At 38.6% G+C, this 14,793-nt stretch overlaps 1 protein-coding gene across 1 annotated transcript in view; it reads right to left on the bottom strand.

Annotated features, from left to right (window-relative positions):
- Nucleotides 1-14,793, bottom strand: part of B3GLCT (beta 3-glucosyltransferase) — a 134,952-nt gene that overhangs the window by 58,823 nt on the left and 61,336 nt on the right. The window contains exons 6-8 of the mRNA XM_045844728.1: nt 14,698-14,774; nt 14,087-14,198; nt 5,564-5,700 (exon numbers count right to left, since the gene is read on the bottom strand). Of these exons, the coding sequence (XP_045700684.1) occupies nt 5,564-5,700; nt 14,087-14,198; nt 14,698-14,774 (326 nt within the window). The remainder of the gene's footprint in view (nt 1-5,563; nt 5,701-14,086; nt 14,199-14,697; nt 14,775-14,793) is intronic.

Raw genomic sequence — 14,793 nt, 5'->3', positions numbered from 1 at the left:
GTGTTTTTACCTTTCTTGAAATAATAAAGCATAATATGCCAAAATGTTGCTTATTTTTCCATCTTCAGTATTAAAACGGCTACACAAAAATTCACCAATTTTGATAAGTATTTTTAATGCATGCTGATATGACAGCTGTCACAATACAATCTAACAAAATTATTTCAAATGAAGTTAAAGACAACTAAGCACTAGTAGAGCCATCTTACAGAGAAAACAAATGAAGTTTTTGGCCAACCAATAGTAGTAAGTTTCAAAAATCCCTTTACTGACTTTTTAGCCTGGTGGAGCCACAAAGATTTCTTCAAAAAATGTACTTTTTTACTCAAGGAAAGATAAAGAAGAATGGCAATTTAGGTTTGGTTATTAAGCATTTGTCTCATATTGATATTAGCATAGCCTGGCAGCAGGTAGCTCCAAAGGAAACCCCATGCAATCTATGTCACAGTCCTGCTCAGCCTCTGCCCACAGATTTGTGAGCTGGAGTGGGTGAGGGGTCATGAAGAGACCATGTTCTCAGACATGTTCCAATATACATTAAGGGGAGGAAAGTCTGCCCTGGCATGGAATCTTGTCCAGTTCCAATTCTCATTTGGAGCCCGTTTTTATAAATAAACCATATCAAGGTAACTTTGGAATTTGGAAACATGTCAAGTGCCTCCAAAATCTGATCTGACCACACCCAGACTCTAAAGACAGAAAACAGTCACATCGGGCCTAGTGTCACAGGCAAGGGACACACAGCTTTGATTAGAATCCAATGCACATTGACACCCACTGTGAGATCATCACATTTTGGATGCCCCTTCTTGACACTAACCACCTCGAAGAGTTAGTTTATGTGCTGTCAGCTCTTTGTCTTCAAGTTTCTTTTTCATTCAATTTGTAAAACTTTCTCTTTGGGGGGAACCTCAAAGAGGAAAGTGAGTACCATGGATTAAGCACCTGTAAGATGGACAAATAATATATGCCTTGACATTTTTGAGTGGCTGCATATAGCAGCCTACAGAGTGACAGTTACCTCAACATCACCCAACATCACCAACTTCATATTGATGGGCCACCTCATGTGACCATGTGACACCCTGAGCCCAAGTCAGTTAGTCACCTTGCAAATGTGTTCAAATCCTAAAAATGCACAAGGGTGTCCCCCTAACTTAAAAGGCTAGTCCTAGTGGCGGGAACTAGTTTTCATTTTTCTATACATTAAGCAAGACAGCTCAAGGGTTTTTAAAAGCTAATTTCAGTAACCAACAATGCCAAAAAACAATTAGGGCCAGAAGTCTCCATTGCTTAGACTAAATATTCCATCATTAAATACTCAGTTCCTATCAAATATGGCATTTGATATTCAGCTTTCCTATTTCTAGAAGGCATTAAGTCATGCTCCAATAACAATCATAATGACACAACCAGCTAGACTGGAAACTACAACAGACATAGAACCTCTTAGACTCCATTCCAAGAAATCTTGCTACAACACTTTTCTAGTCCCACTTGTGAGCCAGTCAATAGAGTGAGCTGCTGAAGGAAATCTAGGTAAAGTTTGCCAGGGGAAAACAATGGATAAGAGTAACAGTGTTCTGTAATAACACTGATGAAGCAATCACCTTATTAGAAATTGATGAGTTTCTCTGAAGATGTAAGCATGTTCTTACTGATACTGTTGTTGGAAGATTCCATAGATGGATCATCAGGAAATGTTGAGCCGTGTTATTTCAAACCTCACTCATGTGACACTGCTAGGACAAATAAGATTCTTGGTGGTAAACAGTCTAAGAAAGTGTGTCATGAACCCTCTTTAAGTTTTTCTGGTGATTTCAGCTAGAGAAATTCTTTCATAACTGTAACTGTAAATTGTTGTCCTACCTACTGAGAGGGCTAGAAAGTCAAGGAAAGGAGAAAAGGAATCAGCATTCCTATAGAGGGTGCTGGGGTGCTGTCAATCACCTACACAATACAGCTTCCCCTTCCTTTTTCCCAAGAGATTCTAGTTGTGATTAATTCTTGAGCCAAATAAATGGACTCCAGGATCAGAATTAATTTGATCCCAACCGAAGCATTGAAATACCCTGGCAACTGTTACTGGTCCAGGAGTTGGTACATGCCTAAAGGTGATCCAACCAACTTCACTTGGTTGGACAACTCACCCTTGTCCAACTAAAGACTGGGGACAAGCACTCACCTTCCGTGGTTAGAGAGATTCTCTACTCCTGGACATAAACAAAATACATGTAGCCCTCACTGTCTTGAAACCACAAAGGAAAACCAGATTCAGGGTGAACTGATGCTGTATAACTCAGCAGGAGACAGAGAGAGAACCAGGGTCCTCAGTAACATTGTTGATCTCCTGCACTAACCAACCACCAACCCTACTTCCCAAATAAAGTAATAATATGTCCTCCATCCAGCCTGCGAATGGATGTGGCTCCTAGAAACAGGAGGAAATGAAGTCAGCACATTAGCTTCTGAATGGGAGAAACCAACAGGAAAGATCCAGTTTTGTAGTTGATAGAGCTAATTGGTACTTATGCCTCCTTTAGTCCTAAATATAATAGTAATTTCTTGAAAAATAAAATAGAATATCCTATTAGCTGTATCTTGGCCACAGATAGCTTCTATGCTAGATGGGTTATATTATTTTATCTATTTGATTAGTGCTTATATCATGAGAAAAAGGAAGGGGGTGTTCAACCTGCAGCCCATAGGTCACATGCAGCTCAGAATGGCTATGAATGCCGCCCAACACAAAATCGTAAATTTATTTAAAACATTATGAGATTTTTTTTGTGATTACATTTCACAATGTATTTAATGTGTGGTCCAAGACAACTCTTCTTCTTCCAGTGTGGCCCAGAGATGTCAATAGGTTGGACATGCCTGGTAAGCAGAATTTTGCATTTGGTCCTATGGTAGAGTCTGCATTTTTATTTTGTTTTACTTTTTCTGGCAGTGGAAAGGGAGGACAGGCAGGGAGAAGACCATGGATATGAATTAACTACAAACATTCTATAGTTTGTCGTTAATTGTTCCGTATTGTGAAAGCAAACAACACAGTATGGAAGGTTAACTGGTGCCTCCTTCCTCTAGCATGCTGCAGTTATGAGGCAAGTACTAGAAATTTTCTGAACTTGTGCAGAAGATTTAGTTTTTTGGCCCCAGTTCCCTTAGCTGTAGGTCCCTACACATCATATAGCAGTGAGATGAGGCCCTCAGTTTTCTCCCAAATCTCAGCAGAAAATATTGTTGAGCTTGTCCAAAAGAGAGTGAGCTGGCACTTGTGAACAGATGTTTTCAATGACTTCATAAACACAAGGGAGAGAAGGAGGTGCCTCTGGGACTATCTCTACAGAATGCCAGGTAGTCTGTAAAAAGTGTCCCCTTAACAAGACAAACATCTCAGCTAGTGCACAATCTGCAGCCGAGTTCACAAAGCCCCAGGCAGCTGGTCACATGGGAACATGAAGCAGTTAGGAGATCAGCCATGGAACCTGCCAGTGCTTGGTGGCTGCTACACATAGGAGCAATGCAATGTGGCAGGAGGGCAGAGTCATAGACCTAGAAGTTCCACAGACCAGGTGATGCCTTGATGCCAGCATGGCGAGCAACAAGACCAGACAAAGCTGTCCTGTGTGAGGATAGTGGGAGTCGAAGGCATGCTCAGGTAATGCCACTATCATCCCCCTGGTTTAAAAAGGAAAGGTAGGTATTTCTTACACTTAACTCGGTAAAAGGTGGATTGTATTCAACATCAAAAAAGGTCTCCTAGAAGGCCCTTGCAAGATGGGGAAACTGGGATGAAGAAGAAAGGTGAAACACTTTAGATTAGGAGGGTCTGCATCCAGGACAAGGCACCTACAGGATAGAGAAAGGGATTATGGTGGCTTTAGAGAGATGGTGATAATCCCAGGCTTACTGTACAGGGTCTTCCTGGGTCTGCTGGTCTCCTCCTTGGCCCTGGGGGAAGGAGGCGCTGTCTGTTGTCAGCATCACAGGACAGGTTATAGTCGTACTTGTCCCTCTCCCAAGAGAAAGACAACTCTCTCTTCTCAGTTCTCTTCCACTCTGCCCCAGCCCATCTAAAAATGGAGTAAGGAAACTGTGTAGGTCCTCCTAGACATGTCTGGTACAGGCTGGGAGCAGGGTGCCCTTGCTTGGCTATCTCAGAATGGTGCACAAGGGTCAAGGTTTTTAGTTGAAGATAACAGAATGTACTGTGGCCAGTTTAAGCACAAACTGCATTTGTAAAGGCATGTACTAGCTCACAGGATCACTGGAAAGTCACAAGATGAGTCTCTGGGCTAAGATTGCCAGAACAATCCTCACATTCACACCACAGAAATGGGTGCTCAAGGAGTTGTGGCCTCTGCCTCCATCAGGGGACTGCTACATTAGGAAGCCACCATCCCAGCTGCCAGCCCTCCAAAGGATTCCTCCTTTGTCCTGACCTCTCAAGCCAAGTGGACCTCCATGCATGGTCTCCCTCCCCATGTAACTCCATTCCCAAAGAGAATCTTCCATGCTACATTTACCTGATGCAACCTGCCTCATGTGGCTGTTCACTAGCAGTAAGGGTGCTGTTGATATTATTTTTGGATTCTCAACAGAAAATACTGTTAAGCTTGACACTACTTTGTCAAGGAGAGGATCACACTGTAAGGAACTTTCAAGTATAAGGGAGTTGTCAAGCAGTTTCAGCCAGCCACTCATGACAAGGTATCTTCCACCTGAGCATCTGCAATGGGCTAGGAAGCTGGTAACAGCACACTGCATGTAAGAAATTACAGAAACCATTTCACTGTTGAAGACATAAAGTCCACAATTATCAACTTTCCATTCCTTAGAAAACAAAAACACATAATAATTAATCTGAAGTATTCAGATTAAAAGAGGGCCTGTCAACTACCACATTTCTCCTGAATTACACCTTAAATATTTTCATTTTCCACATCCAAGAAAGCATTATTACAATATACACACAAATAGCTAGGTATGAATACCTATACTGCCTCCTGTCCCTCCGTGGGGCCCTTGTTTAAATGTGCATACCCATGCACATGACAAGTAATCCACTACCAATCCCAGGTGTGTTACTGATTCATTTTCTTACTGACAATCAAAGTCAGAGCTATTGCTAACTAGGTCCATAACAACAAGGGATAACACACCTCAGGGTAGAGTTCTCAGAGCAGGTATGTACCTTCCCTTAGTTTCATGATGTATTTTTGTTTGTTTCTTTTAATTTTTATTGAATTTATTGGGATGACATTGGTTAACAAAATTATATAGAGTTCAGGTGTACAATTCTATAATACATCATCTGGATATTGTATTGCATGTTCACCATCACGATTTATTACTCACCTTATTTGGCAGGTGAATAAGAGGAAGCACAGAGAGGCTGAGAGATGAGTCTGAGAGGACCAGTAGGTGACGGGGCAGAAGAAAAGACCCCCCACAGGTCTTCCCAATCTGCCACACACTGCCTCTGGTTGAAACCCATTTGAGATCCATTAGTTATAATACTCAGTGAAATTTTTTTTAAAACTTAGTAAATTCTTACTTGTTTACAAGTGGAATACTAAGGGCCCAGCCAGCAGCAAAGTCTGGATATTTAAAAACTGTAGGATTTTCAGAAAAGGCATAATGGTGAATTATTGTAGATTCTTCATCATGTAATGCTTTTCCTAAAAACCATTCCTGTGAAATGAAGATATAAAATATCATTTAAAAAAAATTTCATGTAACACCAAAAACAAAGTCATATCATTAGCTTTATTTAGTTAAATATTCAAGGTGATAGAAATTGCACAGATTATAATTTTAATTTATAATTTAATTTTTGATCAAAAGTATAATTAATGCTCATGATAATGAACAGAGCATAATCTTTGTCCATAAAGAGAATAATTTAATATTGTGTCATCAGGATAAACAAAACTTAGTCATTGTACAATAAATATAAAAATGTGGTATTTTATAAAATATTCCATATCAAAATATTATTAAGACAAGGAAAACAGTTTACTTCATGTCCCACTGAGGTTTGCAAAGAGTTGGAACAATCCTTTACAATCAGTGCCTATTTTATTCATTTGCTCCATTAACATTTATGATCATTATCAATTAGCATTTAATATTGATTCCACATCAGGCAGGAACATACCTTACACAATACTGAGGAGACAGAAAACAAGCAAGTAAGAACTCAAATAGTGACTGCAATGTGCTGTGATGAAAATATATAACAGACTGATTGGGAGACTACCCTGGAAAGAGATGACACTGAACTGAAGAGTATTGTAATATCAAGGAACCAGCTATGCACAAATCTGGAGAATAACAGTCAAGGCAGTCAATACAAAGTGTGGCTAGAATATGCTGGACAGGAGGAAGCTAGGTATAAGAGACAGAGAAGAAGACAAGAGTGAGTTTGGCATGCCAGTGGAATACAACACAGACTTTATTCTAAATGCAACGGAAGACTCCCCTTCTGGCCACAACAGAATAGCCTGGCTCAGACCTACTCCCTCCCTCACTGAGGACAAGTATAAAAGCAGGAGAAATTACTTAAAGAAAATGTTTGAGGGATCAGAGAACAATGAAGACAGATAGGATGTGAGAACTAATATCCCAGAGAAAAGGAGCACACATCCATGGAAACCCCATATTCACCTCCTTTTACCCTCAGGAATTTGCTGGTTCCCAAAGCAGAGAGAAGCACACCACAGAAGGCAGCAGCTAAGGACTCTGCAACCTCACTGAACTAAGACAGATGTTGGAGCTGAAGACTGGCAAAAAGGTAGAGGCTTAAGAGGATCCCAGTGAGGTGAGCCCAAATTTCCACAAGCACTCTTCCTTCAATTCCAAAGCCAAACAAAAAACCCAGAAGCAAGTGGAAAGTGGCAGTGGAAAAGCTAAAGAGCTGAGCACAGACTCCAGCAGTGGTACAGGGGAGCCCCAGACTGAAGTCTAGGCTCTGCCAGGGGAGAAGGGGTCTAAGAGTAAGGACATGACCTGTCCAAACAAGGCCTACATACCAAAAGAACATTAAATCCTCCTACAGGAAGGGATATCATCCACAACCTCTTCAGTTTTTCACATAAATCATCTGACATTTAGTGAAAAATTATCAAGCATGAGAAGAAACAAGACCACACTAAAAACAGAGAGCATAATGAAAAATAGAGACACACAGATAAATCAGATTTTTTAGTAATCAAAACATAACTATAATTCATAAAAATATAAAAAAAGTACCAAAGAGCCAGAATATATAAATAAGAGTCAAATGTAAATTACAAAACTGAATAATTAGGGATTAAAGAGGATATCTGACACAAGAGAAGAGAGGATTAGTGACCTGAAAGGCAAGTCAGTAAAAAATATCCAGACTAATACACAAAGAAGAAACCAAAAGAGAAAATATGGAAAAGAGCATAACAGCAATACACAACACAGTGAAAAGGTCTAAAATAAATGAAATTGGAAACCCAGAATAGAAGGAGAAAGAGAATGAAACACAATCCATTTTTGTAGAACTAGAACCTTATAATCTTCTAAAACTGAGAAAAGTCATCATGCCATAGATTCAAGAAGCTCTATAAACACCAATCAAAATAAATATAAAGAAAACTACATACAGGTAATATGTCATTTGAAAAACCATACACAAAACATCTTAAGAGTAGTTGTGGGGGGGTGGAATATACATTTCTTTCAAAACAGCAAAACAAAACACATAGCAGACTTTTCAACAGAAAAAAAATAGAATACAAAAGGCAGTAGAACGACATCTTTACAGTGATAGAAGACAACTTCAGCCAAATGAAAATGCTCTATCTAGTGAAACTATCTCAGGTGGAATGGGAAACCACTAGAAGTTTTCAAGCAGGTAAATGATTATCATCTGAATTACAGAAAGGCTAGATTATTTGGATGGCAAGAGTAGTAACCAGGAGATGAGCTAGGAGGCTCTAATAATAGTCAAGGCAAGACATGATGACAACCTCAACCTGACTGGTGGTATTAAACAGGGAGAGAAGATAGATGAGAGGTGTATTGTGGGGGTAGAGCCAACTGGACATGCCAACATGGGGTTGAGAGAAAAAGAGGAATCAGTCATAAGTCCTAGGTTTTTTTATATGAGCAATTGGATAGATGGTGATGTCATTTCTGGGATGGGGAAGACTAAAGGTGGAAGGGGTTTAAAGGGTCATTAAGAATTCAGTTTGGAACATGTTAAATTTAAGGTACATATTAGATGGATAAGTGGAGGTATTGAGTAGGCAGTTTGATATATGAGTAGGAAGCACATGGCTCAGTCCTTCTATTTCTTCACGCTCTGCTCAAATGTGGCCTGATCGATGAGGTACTCCCTGAACACTCTACACAGAATAGTAAGCCCAGCCCCAGTCTATCCCTATCCCTCTTACTCTCTTTTTATTTTCTCCATAGCACTAATGATCATCTGACACATTATTTTCATTTTTGCTTATTGCTCATCTCCCCTGCAACAAGAATATTCCCTGCTTCTGGGTATGACTTCTTATCCACTGCTGTATCTCAGAAAACCTAACATGTACTAGGTGCTCATTAGTTCCTGGTTAAATGAATGAAGCAAGTCCAGAACAGCTTTTAAAGGCATCCCCCTTGAAACAAACCAAACCATATCATTTAAATCAAGTACCCTAAGTTCTAAAAGCTTTTACATGTTCTTTCTTTCCCAGCCATCACCACTTCACTCCCTAGTCCTTACCAGAAAATAAAAGAAGCAGGGATACAGTACTATTTCTTAAGAGCTGCCTTCTGCTGTGGTTGTGTTCCAGACACCATCCAGAGTCTTAGTAGTGGTCCATTCAGCAACAGGTCACAGAGGAACTGTGTGAAAGCCATCAACATAGCCTATATGTTTAAGGTCACAGTTCCTCCACCTAGTGATTTTTCTTCTTGATACTTTATGAACATATTAAGTCATGACTGGGAAAGTGGAATAATTTCAGGACAAATGGCCTCAGCTTGAGATAGAAAATTCAACATTTAAAAAATCAATAATACAGATAAAATATAGATGAAAGTGATAAAACCACTTTATCAAACTACTAAATAATTATGAATACGAAAATCATCACATTTAGCATACCATGTCAGTATAGGTTATTTAAAAAAATAAACATTTCAGTATATTTTAGCCTCTTCTTCACTAATCTTTCAGTTATGATCTCCTGTTCTGAACAGAATTTTATGTAGAACATATTTTTATGTTTTAACTCCTAAAGGCAGTGTTCCACTATTATCTAGTATATAAAATTGTTAGTCAATATTTGTGTTGTGGACTGCTTAGAGAGATTAATATAATATATGTGAAAAGAGGCACTCCCCCAACTTTCTTAATGGTTTTTTAAATGGCCTTCTAATAAAAGCAATTATAATCCAGATAAACTATAAAAAAATAACTTGGACACTGTTCTATTAGAACCCTAGTACAAGAGACCTACAGCCAACATCATACCCAATGGGCAAAAACTAAAAGCTTTCCCACTAAGATTAGGAACAAGACAAAGATGTCCACTTTTACCACTTCTATTTGACATAGTATTGGAAGCCCTAGCCATAGCAACCAGACAAGAACAAGAAATAAAAAGCATCCAAATTGGAAAAGAGGAAACAAAACATAATAGTATACATAGAAAATCCTATAGACCCCACCAAAAAATACTCAATTAATAAGTAAATTTGGCAAAACAGTGGGATACAAGTCAATATTCAGGAGTCAAAGGCATTTTTATACACCAACAATCAAATATCAGAAACAGAAATAAGGGAAAAATACCATTTGATATAGCAACAAGAAAAATAAACTACCTAGGAATAAACCTAACCAAGGAGGTAAAAGACCTGTACCCAGAAAGCTACACAACACTGAAGAAAGAAATCAAGGAAGACACAAATGGAAGTATGTACACATTCATGGATTGGAATAATTAACATCATCAAAATGTCCATACTACCCAAAGCAATTCACAGATCCAACGCTATCCCTATTAAAGTACCAATGGCATATTTCACAGGTATAGAGCAAACATTTCAGAAATTTGTATGGAACCATAAGTGACCCCAAGTAGCCACAGCCATTTTGAGAAAGAAGAACAAGGTAGGAGGGATCACAATACCTGATATCAAACTGTATTACAAGGCCACCATAATCAAAACAGCCTGGTACTGGCATAAAAACAGGTACATGGACCAATGGAACGAAATAGAGAGCCCAGAAATAAACCCAAGTCTCTAGAGTCAACTAATATTCCACAAAGGGGGCAGCAACATAAAATGGAATAAAAATAGCCTCTTCAGCAAATGGTGTTGGGAGATCTGGACAGCTATGTGCAAAAAAATGAAACTTGAGCACCAGTTTACACCATACACAAAAATAAATTCAAGGTGGATAAAAGACTTAAATATAAGTCATGACACCATAAAAGTCCTAGAGGAAACAGGCAGGAAAATCTCAGATATTCCATGCAGCAATATATTCACCAATATATCCCCTAGAGCAAGGGACATAAAGGAAAGAATGAACAAATGGGATCTCATCAAAAGCTTCTGCACAGCTACAAAAAAACAGCATTAAAATGAAAAGAGAACCAACCATATGGGAAAACATATTTGCCAATGATACTACCTCAGACAAGAGTTTGATCTCCAGAATATATAAAGAACTCACACAACTCCACTCTAAGAAGACAAGCAACCCAATTAAAAAATGGGCAAAGGACTTGAACAGACACTTCTCCAAGGAGGACATACACAGGGCCCAGAGACATATGAAAGGATGCTTAGCATCATAGCCAACAGAGAGATGCAAATTAAAACTACAGTAAGATACCACTTCGCACCAATCACAATGGCCTTCATAAACAAATCAACAAACAACAAGTGTTGGAGAGGATGTAGAGAAAAGGGAACCCTAGTGCAGTGTTGGTGGGAATGCAGACTGGTGCAGCCACTGTGGAAAACAGTATGGAATTTCCTCAGGAAACTAAAAATGGAACTGCCTTTTGACCTGGCAATTTCCACTGCTGGGGTTATACCCTAAGAACACTGAAACACCAATTCAAAAGAATCTATGCAACCCAATGTTCATAGCAGCACAATTTACAATAGCCAAGAGTTGGAAGATACTTAAGTGCCCATAAGCAAATGAATAGATCAAAAACTGTGGTACATTTACACAATGGAATACTATGCAGCAGAAAGAAGGAGCTCTTACCATTTGTGACAGCATGTATGGAACTGGAGAGCATTATGCTAAGTGAAATAGCCAGGTGGTGAAAGACAAATACCATGTGATCTCATTTATAAGTGGAACCTAATTAACAAAACAAGCAAGCAAAATACAACCAGAGACTTTGAAATTAAGAACAAACTGGCAGTAACCAGAGGGGAGGAGTGAGGGGCTAATGGGGGAAAAAGAGGGAAGGGATTTTAGGAACATGTATAATGGACACATGGACAAAACCAAAAGGGGGTAGGACCAAGGATGGGAAGTAGGGATGGCTGGGGCTGTGAGGAGTTGTGGGAGAAAAGTGGAGACAACTGTACTTGAACAATAAAATATTTTGGAAAAAAAAAAAACAATTATTCCTTGCCAGCATGCCTGTATCACCTCCATTAAAAATGAAAAAGCAGAACTAAATATATAACTACCAACTTAAACATTCAATAAGAGGAACTGCTTATGGAAATTGTGGCACATTTATAAGATGAAATTATACACAGCCATTAAAAATTATGATAAAATAAAAAAGTCAAGAAACATCAGCAAATGCACACATATTAAAAGCACCCAGTGAGGAAAAAAAAGGACTTCATCAAGATATGGCAAATTTATATAAAATCACCTAGAAAAGCATTTAACAAAGATTATTTTAATAAAGATTAAATTTTTCCATTTAAAATATTGTACTATAGCATAAATTTGCATTAGTAAGAATGACAGGAAGATATGGAAGGAAAAAATGTCAGAAGCAAACAAAATAACTGATATTCTAACATATTACATCATATTATTTTTGTGTAGTTTGTGTCAATATTCAAGCCAGGCTTGCTTTATACTTGTTTCCCTAAAATTTCAAGTGGTAGGAAAAAACTCACAGGTTTGAGTTAACTTCAACATTGTGTAATTTTTATTCCAAACACTAGTTTCAAAAGAAATAAAGCATCCTAGATTCCCCACCCCATGGAAGAGTCCAGAAAAGAGGGGAACCATCTCATTTTGCCTCTGTTCTTGCTTTTCATGAACTTGCTTTGAACTTTTGAATTTATTCCAATTTTCATTAAAAAGCACAGTGAGTCACCATCTTCTGAACAGAATTAGGGCTATGGATAATAGGAAAATAATCTCCAGGTGAAATGAGCACAAGGAGGAGATGAAAACTCCTACATCCTGAAAAAGATAAGGGAGTTTTTCCCTAGTGAAAAGGAAACATAAAAGCCTAACACATGTTTTACACAGAGAATGGCAAAAGGTACCGAGATGCTGGCTGGTTACCATCATCTGAGACATGGTCGTAATTCTTTTCTCCTTTGAAGGAATTATTTTTTTAACCTAAAAACCTTCTCATTCAATTATATCTGTATCTTCCCAGAAAGCAAAAGTATGAAGAGAAAATACAATGGACCCTTCAAGCATTTATAAAACACAGAAAATGGTGATTTCATTACAGTAACAAACATTCCAGTGCCTGAGATACCTGATGTTCACTGTTACCCAACTTTTGGTGTCTACATCAACAAACCAGACAGACAGTCAGAAGCCACCTTTCCTTCTTGGTGTGCTCATTAAATCCAACCCAGTTCGAGGTGCGCATCAGAACATGGGCGGGGCAGGAGCCTGGTAGTCAGAAAGGGCCCGTTCTGTTTATTCCAAGTTTATAGGATTCTACAGCATGGTCAGGGTGAACTCTGGGCTTCTCCAAGAGATTGAGCAGCCTGATTTTTCTTGACATATCTCTTGAGTCAGCCCTCTAAATCTTCAGAGGCACTGAGTGGAGCCCAGCAGGAAAGCTGACATCAGTTGTTTACTCAGTTGTTCACAAGTGTTTATTGACCACCTACTATGTGTTTAACACTCTGGTCATGCTAGGGATTAAAGCACAGGTGGCAAACACATGACCTGTGGGCCAAATCCGGCCCTCCACCTGGTTTCTACCCGGCGTCAGTGACGAGCTCCCACTTAACTGTTAAGGAGTAGTTACATTTATACAGTCCTAAAATTACGTTTGGCCCTTTGAAGGCAACCACAAGGCTGATGTGGCCCCCGGTGAAAATGAGTGTGATACCCCTGGATTAGAGGTAAACAAGATCCAATGGCTACACCCTGTCTGCACACAACGGAACTTGAAAACATGGAAGTAACAGTGAATTTCTAATTTTAAGACGCATCCTTTCCCACCTCTACACCTTCTTAAGTATAACTGCTTAGAACACACTCTTTCTCTGCTATTAACTCCCACTCATCCTACACAACTCAGATTAAATGTCACTTCTACTCGTGACCCTCCCAGATTAAATCTGATGCCCTTCTTTGTGCTTCCAACAGCAGCCCATGTTTCCCTTTACTAAAAGGGGTCTCACTTTGACCTGTGACTGCTTCTGTAACGGTCTGTTCTTTCCCTGCCACCCAGCGCCATGCGTGCGGTCAGGACCTTGTCTGCCTGCCCTGCTGTCAGAGCGGTACTCAAAAATACTCCTTACCAAAAATAATATGTGCTCACTGTTCATCAAGAGAAATAACCAATTTAAACATTCCTTAACCCTAGGTTATAGTTTTTAACTTTCTGCAATTGCTAACACATATAATTGGATTTTTCTTTTCCTTTAAAAACAGCTCATTATAAGTTCCATCCCTCTAAAGGCTAAAAAACTTAAAGAGAATTATTTAAATGGCTTCTAGATATTCAACTATCATTCCACTCTTTTTCATTTTAAACTAAGTGTTTTATTAAGTTTAAAAACCTCTTAGTCAAAAATCTTCTCTTAAGCTTTTTCCCCAAAAGATAAATACTGGTATTGAAACTGAATTCACCTTTAAGGGGTCATATCTTCTGAGTGTTTTTAAGAGTTCTGGAACTTGTATTCTCGTCTCTTCTTCACAGAAGAAAATCCATGATGAATTTCTGCTAAACGTTACAGAAAAGCTGACAAAAGGAAACGGGCTATAGTAATCACTTCTATAAAGGGAGTTTTTAATGAGGTTTAAAACTGAGAGGCAGGAAATGGATGAAGGACATATAAAATGTCAAGGAACCTAAATTTTTTCCTTATATTTTTCTTTAATGTATAGTTTCAGCTTATAGGAAAGCCAGATACTACTGGTTTATACAACAGCTGGACTTCTTAGTTAATTCTCTCCATAACAACACCAGTTTAGAAGACAGATAATTTTCAAATATAAATATCAAATATATAAATATTTTATCTTTTAAGAAAGAAACATATTTAAAAATAAAAGCCATTCATGGTTAGGAATCAATTATCAAAAATCTGGTTAATGTAGTAGTCATAAAAAGGGGAGTTAAAATTTATTTCATTTACTGGCTCTGAGAAAAAGACACACCTTCTTGATACGAAAACTAGGGAGCTTACGAGTATCCAGGAAGAAATGTCAGGAATGTACACATTTCCAGGGAAACGTACTGAGGTAACAGTGGGAGTATGGTCCATGCACCTTCCTGCTCAGACAGCTCGTGAAGCAGAAGGACTCTGGGAAGTTCCTAAAGAAATATATCAAAG

This window comes from Phyllostomus hastatus, unplaced genomic scaffold (genome assembly GCF_019186645.2).
Source record: "Phyllostomus hastatus isolate PE091 unplaced genomic scaffold, TTU_PhHast_1.1 phas_contig_41, whole genome shotgun sequence".
Classification (NCBI taxonomy): Eukaryota; Metazoa; Chordata; class Mammalia; order Chiroptera; family Phyllostomidae; genus Phyllostomus; species Phyllostomus hastatus.
This window is presented reverse-complemented; position numbering and strand designations above follow the sequence as displayed.